Below are 12653 nucleotides of genomic sequence, written 5' to 3'. Positions count from 1 at the left end.
CAAATTAAAACTAATTTTTATCTGCATCTACAGTACCTCTGAAAAAATATTGGGCTTCTAGCTGTGTGTGGGTCTTGTTCTATTAATCCATCTATACTGACCTCCATCAGGTTGCAAACTGAATATATTTTTTTCTGCATCTACCTCTGAAAAAATATTTGGCCTTCTAGTAGTGTGTCGGACTTTCTCTATTAGTCCATCTATACTGACCTCCATCAGGTTGCAAATTAAAACTAATTTTTATCTGCATCTACAGTACCTCTGAAAAAATATTTGGGCTTCTAGCAGTGTGTGGGACTTGTTCTATTAGTCCATCTATACTGACCTCCATCAGGTTGCAAACTGAATATAGTTTTTTCTGCATCTACCTCTGAAAAAATATTGGGCTTCTAGCTGTGTGTGGGTCTTGTTCTATTAATCCATCTATACTGACCTCCATCAGGTTGCAAACTGAATATATTTTTTTCTGCATCTACCTCTGAAAAAAATATTTGGCCTTCTAGTAGTGTGTCGGACTTTCTCTATTAGTCCATCTATACTGACCTCCATCAGGTTGCAAATTAAAACTAATTTTTATCTGCATCTACAGTACCTCTGAAAAAATATTTGGGCTTCTAGCAGTGTGTGGGACTTGTTCTATTAGTCCATCTATACTGACCTCCATCAGGTTGCAAACTGAATATAGTTTTTTCTGCATCTACCTCTGAAAAAATATTGGGCTTCTAGCTGTGTGTGGGTCTTGTTCTATTAATCCATCTATACTGACCTCCATCAGGTTGCAAACTGAATATATTTTTTTCTGCATCTACCTCTGAAAAAATATTTGGCCTTCTAGTAGTGTGTCGGACTTTCTCTATTAGTCCATCTATACTGACCTCCATCAGGTTGCAAACTGAATATAATTTTTTTCTGCATCTAGCTCTGAAAAAATATTTGGCCTTCTAGTAGTGTGTCGGACTTTCTCTATTAGTCCATCTATACTGACCTCCATCAGGTTGCAAATTAAAACTAATTTTTATCTGCATCTACAGTACCTCTGAAAAAATATTTGGGCTTCTAGCAGTGTGTGGGACTTGTTCTATTAGTCCATCTATACTGACCTCCATCAGGTTGCAAACTGAATATAGTTTTTTCTGCATCTACCTCTGAAAAAATATTGGGCTTCTAGCTGTGTGTGGGTCTTGTTCTATTAATCCATCTATACTGACCTCCATCAGGTTGCAAACTGAATATATTTTTTTCTGCATCTACCTCTGAAAAAATATTTGGCCTTCTAGTAGTGTGTCGGACTTTCTCTATTAGTCCATCTATACTGACCTCCATCAGGTTGCAAACTGAATATAATTTTTTTCTGCATCTAGCTCTGAAAAAATATTTGGCCTTCTAGTAGTGTGTCGGACTTTCTCTATTAGTCCATCTATACTGACCTCCATCAGGTTGCAAATTAAAACTAATTTTTATCTGCATCTACAGTACCTCTGAAAAAATATTTGGGCTTCTAGCAGTGTGTGGGACTTGTTCTATTAGTCCATCTATACTGACCTCCATCAGGTTGCAAACTGAATATATTTTTTTCTGCATCTACCTCTGAAAAAATATTGGGCTTCTAGCTGTGTGTGGGTCTTGTTCTATTAATCCATCTATACTGACCTCCATCAGGTTGCAAACTGAATATAATTTTTTTCTGCATCTAGCTCTGAAAAAATATTTGGCCTTCTAGTAGTGTGTCGGACTTTCTCTATTAGTCCATCTATACTGACCTCCATCAGGTTGCAAATTAAAAATAATTTTTATCTGCATCTACAGTACCTCTGAAAAAATATTTGGGCTTCTAGCAGTGTGTGGGACTATTTGTATTAGTCCATCTATACTGACCTCCATCAGGTTGCAAATTCAAAATAATTTTTTTCTGCATCTAGCTCTGAAAAAATATTTGGGCTTCTAGCAGTGTGTGGGACTTGGTCTATTAGTCCATCTATACTGACCTCCATCAGGTTGCAAATTAAAAATAATTTTTATCTGCATCTAACCCAGCCAATAGTTTTGGCCTAATACCACAGTTTGGCCACTCAGCTCTGCTCGGTTACCATCCATTGTTTTTTTGTGCAAACAACTCCAGAGTTGTGAATTAGTTAACCACCAAAATGAGTGGAAAAAGGCCTGCTGCTGGTGGAAAGGGGAATAGGCGTGTTGGGAAGGGGAAAAAAGGTTGTGTCCGTGGGGTAGGTGTTAAAGCAACAGTAACATCTGCAGAAGAAAGACCATCTTCCAGCCAAACTAAAATGTCTACTTCTTTTAGCGGACAATGTGATAAGATCCCTTTCTTACGGCCACGCCAATCGCTACAAATTCCAGATGAGGCACAAAAACAGCAGGTGCTTCAACGGATATCAAGTGCTCCTTTAAGTGGGCTCTCCTCCACATCAACTTCAACATCACAAATACTCCAGTCCTCAAAGGTGTCACCCAAATCGCACTTGCTTCCTCACAGCTCCCAAATCTCCAGCTGCCCGTCTGATTATGAGGTAGAACAGATGGTTGAGTCTGCAGAGCTGTTTACTCATACTATAGCCTGGGAATCAGAGGTCGACTCCAGCGCTTCTGTGAATCCAAACGAGGAAATGATCTGCACTGATGCCCAGAATCTTTATGAGTCGGATCCAGGACCAGACGCAGAAGGTTCTGACCATAATGTAGACCCTCATTCCCAAACTGTAACTCCTGTTGGTGGAGACAATGAGGAAGACGATGATAAGACTCAAATACCTGATTGGAGCGACAACTTTAGTTTTTTGTCAGGGCAGGAACAGGTTGGCTCTGAGGACGACGGGTGTGATAACGCACAGGGTGATGATGATGAGGTCGGAGATCCCACTTACTGTCAACCCACAGTCAGCCAAGAGATGAGGTCAGCAGAGGAGGTGGAGGAAGATGCTAGTGACGACGAGGTCAGGTTGCGCCTTCCTGGACAGAGACGTAGTACTGGAAGCACGTCAACAACTGCATCCTCAAACACAACTCTGCCTCTCACCACAAGTCGTGGTGGCTCTTCAGGTCGCATGGGTGCTAAGCCTTGCATAGCCTGGGCATTTTTTCAGATCGATAAAGATGACCCAACTCGTGTTATCTGTAACATTTGTCAGCAAAAGCTAAGTAGAGGCCAAAAAATACATAGTTTGAGTACTTCATGCATGAACCGGCACATGGACATGAAGCATAAGTTGCAGTGGGAAGCTCAGTGTGCTACAATGCGGCCTAGCCGGCCGGGCCAACCACCGTCTGCCATATCTAGTGCATCCGCGGCCTCTTCATCCTCTGTGACTGGGGGGACAGCAGTCACACCTGTTTTGGGGCGCAGACCTGCCACCTCTTTACCCGCAACAGCCAGCGTGATTGGCAGGTCATCATTTTCTTTGGAGGTGGTAACACCAGCTGGTGTTGAGCGCTGTCCGACATCGATAGCACCACCTTTGGATGAAGGCAACCTAACATGTCCGCCTGCATCTTCCTCACAGACCGGCAGTTTGCCGGGGACACCCTTATCAACCCCGTCTAAGCACAATAGCCAGCCCTCGGTCCCTCAGATGTGGACAAGTAAAAGACCATTTCCTCCTAGCCATGAGAAAGCTAAGAGGTTGAATTTCACCATCTGCAAGCTCTTGGCTACAGAAATGCTGCCTTTCCGCCTGGTGGACACAGAGGATTTTCGAGACCTTATGTCCGTCGCAGTGCCCCAGTACCAGATGCCCAGTCGGCACTACTTCTCAAAGAAAGGTGTGCCTGCGCTCCACCAGCATGTCGCACACAACATCACCGCTTCTTTGAGAAACTCTGTGTGTGACAGGGTGCATTTCACCACAGACACTTGGACGAGTAGGCATGGACAGGGGCGTTACATGTCGCTGACTGGGCACTGGGTAACTATGGTGACAGCAGGACAAGGGGCTGCTGTCCAAGTCTTGCCGTCCCCACGAGTTGTGCGTCAATCCTCTTTATGTCAAAGTTCCTCCACTGCTTCTGCCTCCTCAACCTCCTCTCGGTCTTCCACCTGCACCCAAAGCCTGTCTGGTCATGCCACAAGCTTTCTAACTGCGCAGAAGGGATCCTGCACACCTCCTTACTATGCTGGCAGTAGGGCTCAACGTCCTCAGGCGGTTTTTACATTGAAATGTCTGGGAAATGTGAGTCACACAGCTGAGGAGTTGTGGTCAGCTCTGGAGAACCAATTTCATGAATGGTTGTCTCCACTGGACCTGAAACCAGGGAAGGCCGTGTGCGACAATGCTGCAAACCTGGGTGCGGCCCTTCGCCGGGGCAATGTCACACACGTGCCTTGTATGGCTCACGTGTTGAACCTGGTTGTCCAGCAATTTTTAGCCCACTATCCCAGACTAGATGGCCTTCTGCAGAGGGCACGGTCGCTGTGTGCTCACTTCCGCCGTTCGCATCCCGCAGCTCAGCGACTTACATCTCTACAGAAGTCGTTGGGCCTGCCACTTCACCGGCTAAAATGCGATGTGCCTACCCGGTGGAATTCAACTCTGCACATGTTGCAGTGACTGTGGCAGCACCGACAAGCCCTGGTGCAATACGTTCTGACGTATAGCCTGGGCCAACGAGATTCAGAGGTGGGGCAAATCACGCTGGAGGAGTGGTCTCAGATCAGGGACCTATGCACCCTTCTGCACAGTTTTGAAATGGCGACGAAGATGTTTAGTGCTGACGATGCCATTATCAGCATGACTATTCCGGTGATTTACATGCTGGAGCACATGTTAAACAGAATTCGGAGTCAGGTGGTGGCACAAGAGGAGGTGGAGGAAGTAGAGGAGGAGGAGTTGTATGCGGAAGGGCTAACATCTGCAAGGTCCAGAAGGTCGGCAGCACCAAGGCGGCAGGCATGTGAGGGTGGGGGAGATGGTTTTACCAGGGCGCATGGTAGCAGCCAAACTAGTGAGGAAGGTGCAGGAGCCCAGGAAGAAGTGGAGGACGAACTGATGGAAGACTCATCAGATGAGGGAGACCTTGATCACATTTCTGTTGTGCGAGGTTGGGGGGAGAGGACAGAGGAAGGAAGCATGATTGTTACCTCGCCACCAACACAACAGGGACTTGGTGCTCCTGGATGCGCAACACACATGAGTGCCTTCTTGCTGCACTACCTGCAACATGACCCTCGAATTGTGAGAATTAGAAATAATCCTGACTACTGGGTTGCCACACTGTTAGATCCCCGGTACAAAAGTAAATTTGCAGAAATTATTCCTGCCATAGAAAGGGATGCACGCATGCAGGAGTATCAGCAGAGACTGTTGCAGAATCTTACATGTGCTTTTCCACAAAATACCAGTGGTGCACGTAGTGAATCTCACAGTTCCAACTTGCCAACCGTGGGACCGTCAAGTGTTCAGCACTCAAACCGTAACAGAACCACAGTATCTGCTGGTAACATCAATTTTGCGGAATCATTTCACCACTTTTTTTAGCCCATCCTTTGCAAGGCCACAGGAGACAAGAAGTCTGACACATAGTCAACGCCTAGAGACGATGGTACAGGAGTATCTCCAAGTAAACATTGAAGCCACGACTGTGTCACTGGACCCTTGCTCTTTTTGGGCTTCCAATCTGGATAAATGGCCGGAGCTAGCCACTTACGCCTTGGAGATCTTGTCATGCCCCGCAGCCAGCGTTCTGTCTGAACGTGTGTTCAGCGCTGCTGGTGGTGTGCTGACAGATAAGCGCACGCGGCTCTCCACTGATAATGTAGACAGACTCACGTTCATAAAGATGAACAAATCATGGATCCGAAACGACTTTTCTACCCCTGTGTCATCCTGGGGAGAGTAAAAGCTTGATGATTGGTTAAAATCACCCTACCAACCGTTTTAAGCTTTCAAATTACTAATCATGTTTATCTGTATCTTGACTGGAAAATAATTTGGGCTTTGTAGCAGTGTGCAGCACTGATCCTATTAGGCCATCTATAATAAGCTCCACCAGATTTAAAATTAAAAATAATTTTTAGCTGCATCTAGCCCGGAAAATAATTTTGGGGCTCCGAGATGCGCAAGACACATAAGTGCCTTCTTGCTGCACTACCTGCAGCATGACCCTCATATTGTCAGAATTCGAAGTAATCATGACTACTGGGTTGCCACACTCTTAGATCCCCCAAACTTTTCGATCAACCTTTTCATTTTAATAAAGACCAAAAAAATGGTCATTTTTGAAATTATAAGCATTAGCAGGTTGTTAGAAACTGAAATCAAACAGTTTTCAACTCAAAACTTTATTCTAGGTGATGTTACATTTTCACATAGGACCCCTTGTTCGAAAGGAGCTTCTGAACTCTCTCGTCCATTGAATTTGTCAGGTTTTGGATGGTTTCTGCTTCAATTGTTTTGCATGAGGACAGAATACCCTCCCAGAGCTGTTGCTTAGATGTGAACTGCCTCCCGCCATCATAGACACTCCTTTTAATGATGCTCCAAAGGTTCTGAATGGGGTAGAGGTCAGGGGAGCATGGGGGTCACACCATAAGTTTGTCCCCTTTTATGCCCATATCAGCCAGAGATGCAGATGTTTTATGTGCAGCATGAGATGGTGCATTATCATGCAGAAAAATGATCTTGCTGTGAAATACACGGTTCTTCTTCTTGAACCATGGCAGGAAGTGCTGTTTGAGAAAATCCACATACATTATGGAGTTCATCTTTAGCGCCTTCAGGGATCCTAAAGGGGCCGACAATCTCTCTCCCCATGATTCCAGCCCAAAACATTACTCCACCTCCTCCTTGTTGGCGCTGTAGCCGTGTTTGCGTGGGGTGTCCATCAACCAGCCATCCTCCACTCCATCCATCTGGACCATCGAGCGCTGCACGGCACTCATCCGTGAACAAAACAGTTTTGAAATCAGTCTTCATGTAATGTTTGGCCCACTGGAGCCGTTTCTGCTTGTGTGAAGTGGATAGAGGAGGTCGACAGGATGGCATATGCACAGCTGCAAACCTCTGAAGGACCCTGCATCTTGTTGTTCGGGGGACGTTGGAGGCACAAGCAGCTTCAAAAACTTGTCTGCTGCTATGACAAGGCTTTTTTGCCGCTGCTCTTTCAACCTGACGTAATTGCCTGTAGGAAAGAGTCCTCAATTTGCCCTTATCAGCACGCACACGTGTGTACTGTGAATCAGCTACATACTTCTTGATTGCCAAGACACTTCATCCTGATCATCGCACAATGTTGATTGTAGTCATGCCTTGACCTAAACACTCCACAATTTGTTGCTTCTCAGCAGCCGACACATCCTTTTTCTTTCCCATTTTGGCAGAAAATGTAGGCTGCTTAATAATGTGAGAGAGCCTTCTTAAGTAGTCTTGCCTTTCATTGGACACACCTGCCAAACTAATTAGCACAGGTGTCTGCAATTGCTTACAGTGATATAAAGAGCCCTGACACACATCACCATCAATGAGTTTAACTGACAAACAAACAAATTCTTCCCTTATCACTCCTAAACACTTTTTGCATAATAATTTGGAACGCGGTGTACATGTGCTTTTCCACAAAACACCAGCGGTTCACGTAGTGAATCTTACAGTTCTAACTTGCCAACCGTGGTCTGTATGGAATTGTTCAATAAAGGGCCCAAAATTAAGATAACATAGATGGGAGAGGTCTCTATGAATAGGAATTCCTAAGTATTTGATACCCTGTGAGGGCCAGGCAAAGGGAAAGTTGGACTGGATGGAATCCTATATGGATTTGGGGAGGGAGACATCGAGGGCCTCAGACTTCGCTGAATTGATTTTAAAATTTGACCATGTAACAAAGTGATCTATTTCAGCCATAACAGCATGGATGGATATATGTGATTGAGTGATATATACTAGGACATCATCAGCAAATAGAGAGCACTTGTACTCGGTGCCTCCCACCTCAATCCACCTAATATTGGGGTTATGGCGAATTGATGAGAGCAGGTGCTCCGTCACTAGGATGTATAAGAGAGGGGACAGAGGACATCCCTGCCTTGTCCCATTGGTGATTGTGAAAGGTGATGAAAATGTTCTGACGCACCCCCTGGGCCTTGGGACACCCGGAGCCGGACCCTTTTTGGTGGATGCTGGTGGTTGTAGTCTTCGTGGCGGCGACCCGGTTCCGTGGCTCAGGGCGGTCAAACCAGTGGCGGAACTATTTATGTGGTTTTGATGTTTAAATGTCCGACTACGCCACCCGTGGATTGCGGTCAGAGTGAACCGCCGCTACAGGGCAGACCGCTGAGGCTGGTGTTGTGGGTGCAGCAGAGCGTAGCATAACTCCCCACGGGAGGAGTATAGCCTCAGGGCAGTGTATGCGGAGGATGGGGGTGATGGTGCAGGGCAGCAGCAGTAACGACACGGAGTCAGTGATGCAGTCCAGGGCCTTTACTCACAGTTCTTATTATCCAGACCACGTCTGCAGGTAACGGCTGCCCACGTCGTACTGTGCTCACCAGGTGAGGGGCTCAGACAACTCCCAGATAACTTTGGAGCACTTCACAGGACCCCCTTTGTGTGTCCTTTGTCTGGCCTTTCTTACCAACACTTCTGTCCGGCTGCCTCGGGCCTCCTCTTGGTAAACTTGGCGCCAGTTTCCCTGACCCTATGTGGTGCCTTCCTAGCGGGTGTAGCGAGGGGCTGCGCCACATAAAATGTCAGAGCCTCCGGTTTCTAGCTGAGGGTCGTTTCCTGCCTCCACTAGTTCGGGGACCGGTCTCCCCCTTTGGCCTGACCCCTCCACGCAGGTGGATTCGGGCGTGCGGTGGCGACTCGCCCGTCCGCACCCCTGGGATCCCTTCATTCCTCGTTCCTGGAGCCTTCTCCGCTCCTCTTCCTTCCTTCTCCCTCTTCCAGGCCTGGGCCTCTGTTACTAGGCCCGCCTCCGGAGCAGAGCTCATGCAGAGCCCCTGCTCCCTGCCACTTCTGCTCAGACTTCTCTGCACTGAACTAAGATGGTGCCCACCTTTTATACTCCCTTCTCAATGCACCCAGGAACTGCTTCCTCCCTGCTCCTGCACTACAGGGTTCCCCTTCCTCAGTGTTCCCTCCCCCCACTCCAGCCAGGGACAGGGACTGTCGTGCCCATCTCAGGGGAATATTGGTCGCCCTGCCCCACGGCAATGTGGTGTAATGCATGCAGGTGTCGGGTCCTGATCCACACTCCATCCTTACCTGAGAGTGAGATATCACACCTCTGGGTGAGGTGCAATACGTCTGTAGCAACCGAGCCCTCAGGGTGCTACAGTTCCATTTATCTTCAGCCTAGGTGACGTATTGCGATACAGGGCCGTGATTTTGGCTATAAAAGGGTCCCCTAGACCCCTACCCCAAGCTTTTTAAGAGAATCATATATGGCGTGCCAGGAGACTCTATGGAATGCTTTCTCAGCATCCAACGAGAGTATCTAATTACAAATTTTTAACTGCATCTAGCCCAGGAAATACTTTGTGCCTAGTAGCAGTGTCTGCTAGTCAGCGGATTATCCCGGCTGTTAAGCAAGCTACACCACCTGTAGTTTAGACACTTAATTTTTTCAAAGGAAATGCTTCGGGACCATGGGATACTCAGTGAAGAGCATCAGGAGGCACCCCAAGGCATAGGGGCTGGGACTGGCAGTAGGATGCCTTGCGGTGGACAGCCGAGCTCGATCCTTATAAAAGCTTTTTAACTGCAGCAGCTTTAGTGGACGCTACTGGAGGTGGAATTACCGCGGCTGCTGGCATGAGACTTGCCCTCCAATAGATCCTTGTAAATGGATTTAAAGTGTATTCATTCAAATTAGAGAGACAATTTAAATTAAAAAGCTTAGAGCTGCCTCCACCACAGGGGGGCTCGCTCGACCCACCAGCGGACAGGCACCAGTATTGGGAGAGGGGGGCTGGCCATCAGGGTTCACCGCGGCTCTGGCACAAACCCGGCGACACGGAGGTGGCACGGGCAGGAGCAGACTGGCCGTGTCGGCTTCTCACTTTTTGGATTTTAGAAGGGCATGACATGCCTATATCTGTGTCTCCCCCTCCTTTTACTCCTCCACCTCTTTTATTTTCGCATGACTATATGTACTTGTCACTTTTCCATGTGTTAGTTGTGTCTTCTGAGCAGTTTGTCAGCTTTTGGACACCTTTGAAGGTGTTTTCTATGTGTTTCTATGTGTTTTTGTTTGCCTGCCATTGGTTTTAACGGTGTTCGAAGGTGTTCGACGAACAGTTCGACGAACAGTTCGGCGAACACACGGGTGTTCGACAAACCGAACCGAACTCGAACACTACGGGGGTGGCTCAACACTACTATCCATTCCTATTGGGGTGAGGCACCCATCTGTTCTTGAGGTAGGTGGGGGACTCAAAAGGTGACATCTACATCTAGAAGAACATCCTGTAGATTTGCCATAGATATTAGATAAAAATAATCCTTTACGTTTTAATGATGTTTCTTCAGAGAAGAGCAAAAACATCAGTGGCGCAGCTAGACTTAATGGGAACCTGTCAGAAGCTTAACAGCCCTCAAAACATTTATAAAAACTGTATAGTCCTTTAAAATAAAAGCCAGTCAATCCCATTATGAACCCAAAGTGCTTCTCCAGCAGCGAGAAATCATGTTTTGAAGTTTTGTCTGGAAGTGCAGACGCACTTACAGCTCCTCAACCTCCTGCTGTATTTCCTAACTAGCAGCACTCACCCTGGTTGATTGACAGGTCCTTTCCTCTGATATATGGCCACTCATCTGTAAATCAGCCAGGGGAGGGTGCTGCTAGTTAGGGAATATAGCGGAGGCTAAGAAGCTGTAAGTGCATTGTCACACCTCAGTGCACTTTCAGACACATGTATACTGAACTTCAAAAAAGGAATTTCTTCCAGCTGGAGCAGGACTTTGGGGTCATTAAGGGATCAACAGGCTTATTTTTTTAAAGCTACAGTCATGTAAATGGTTTTGAGGGGTGGGTGGGGTAAAAGTTTGATGGGTTCCGTTTAACTTCACATAGGGCAAAGATTCAGTTCACCGCCCTGATCCTTTATCTAAATGCCCTGCCAGTGCCGGACTGGGGTGCCAAGGGCCCACCAGTAACCTTGACTCTGGTGGTCAACTGCTTAGCTACATGCAAATATCACATTACCATTCACAAATTTGCCTGTGTTTCTATATAATAATAAACTGAGTTGTTTGTTAAATGAAGCTTGAGATGATGCCTTATTTTGTACATAATGAAACAAATGTATTGTGCCAACAACTTCTCATATAGGTGGAGTGGAGAGCCGATTCCTACATGAGGGCCCACCGGAGGATTCTCCTGTTCTCCTGTGGGCCAGTCCGAGCCTGGCCCTGGCCATGACAAGGTGTATTATTATTATTATTATTATTATTACACCCCTGGTAACCTGGTAGCTACTCCTCCGCAAAAAAAAAATAAAGATTTTGGGGCACCAGAAAACCCCATCTTCATTTTATAGCAGTCTCTAAAGGGTCTTTCACCAGGATTTCATTTTTTAAATGTAGGGAGATACAATGCCCAGCAGTATAGGCAACTTTTAAAGTAGCTCCATTGCTGGCAGATCCTGTGTGTGTCTTGTGTAATCTGCGACATGTGGATGACCAAGGAGCCCCAGATAAAAGTATAAATGATCATGACACAGTCGGTAAAATTCAGATAGTTTCCAGTAAAGGCTGTGGTAACAATGTGGCAGGCCTAATTTACTGAATGTTTATGCATTCTTGTGCGCAGGAGTCAACGACCTACAACGCCTCATTATGAAGAGTCTTCTGGTTTCTGTGACAACTCTGATTAACCTCCTGCTCCTGATATTGTCAGGATCTGGGTATTGTCAGCACATTACAGATGAGTCTTGTTCTGTTCAGATCCTCGTTCCTGGTTTAAAAGGTATGTCGCCACACGTAAAAGCTTTTATTTCATTGTTTTCTATTGTTACTTCGTTCTTCTATTGTTATTTCTATTGTTAAAAAGCTTTAAAAGGGTTGAATAGTTTAGTAGAAAAAATGTCGAAATAAATGTATCGAGAAATGTTCAAAATTTCTACAGGAATATGTGATGAAAAGACAGAATACGACAATCTGAAAAATTTTCAAAGGAGATCTTCAGGATTCCGATATGATGACCTAACGTTAGGATACATTCGCACACTCGTTTGTTTTCTCGCACACTGACCCCTAGAGTTTAATTCATGCATGCACACATCAGATTGAAAAAACGGGTTTGTGTCTCCGGATCAGATACAGGGATTAAAGTCTATGAGGATCTGTGAGACACGGATAAAAATAGGAAGACAGACTTTGCACTTAAATTTTTAACTTCTGCATGCAAATTGCCTCTTCGGAGAAAAAGAGAACTTATACTCTATAGCGCCACCTATTGGAAGTAGCTGTCCTACAAGTCACAATCAACCCTTTAACGAGTCGTGCAATATGACTTAGGATAAAAGCCAAATCAGAATCTCAAATTGCAGACACAGTGTTTCAGGCTGTTAGCCCTCGTCAGTGCAAAGTATGAGAACTGATTTGGCTAGGTGAGAGGCTCTGGACTGAGGTCTAAGGGGTAGCGTTTCTCCTTATGGAGAGTGACACACCAGCTCTGGCATGTCAAGGTAAGGAGGCTTATTCGCC

General features: G+C 46.1%; 1 protein-coding gene across 4 annotated transcripts in view; it reads left to right on the top strand.

Annotated features, from left to right (window-relative positions):
- Positions 1-12653, top strand: part of COLEC11 (collectin subfamily member 11) — an 81126-nt gene that overhangs the window by 34611 nt on the left and 33862 nt on the right. For 3 of the 4 annotated variants that reach the window (XM_073674199.1, XM_073674197.1, XM_073674200.1), the window contains one exon: positions 11758-11913. In XM_073674199.1, the coding sequence (XP_073530300.1) occupies positions 11784-11913 (130 nt within the window). In that variant the 5' untranslated portion in view covers positions 11758-11783. Of the gene's footprint in view, positions 1-11277; positions 11372-11757; positions 11914-12653 lie in introns of all 4 variants that reach the window. The other variant, XM_073674198.1, reaches the window with a different exon arrangement.

Source organism: Phyllobates terribilis, unplaced genomic scaffold, assembly GCF_046119375.1.
Source record: "Phyllobates terribilis strain yellow unplaced genomic scaffold, ASM4611937v1 Scaffold_3__8_contigs__length_932513732, whole genome shotgun sequence".
NCBI classification, from domain to species: domain Eukaryota; kingdom Metazoa; phylum Chordata; class Amphibia; order Anura; family Dendrobatidae; genus Phyllobates; species Phyllobates terribilis.
This window is presented reverse-complemented; position numbering and strand designations above follow the sequence as displayed.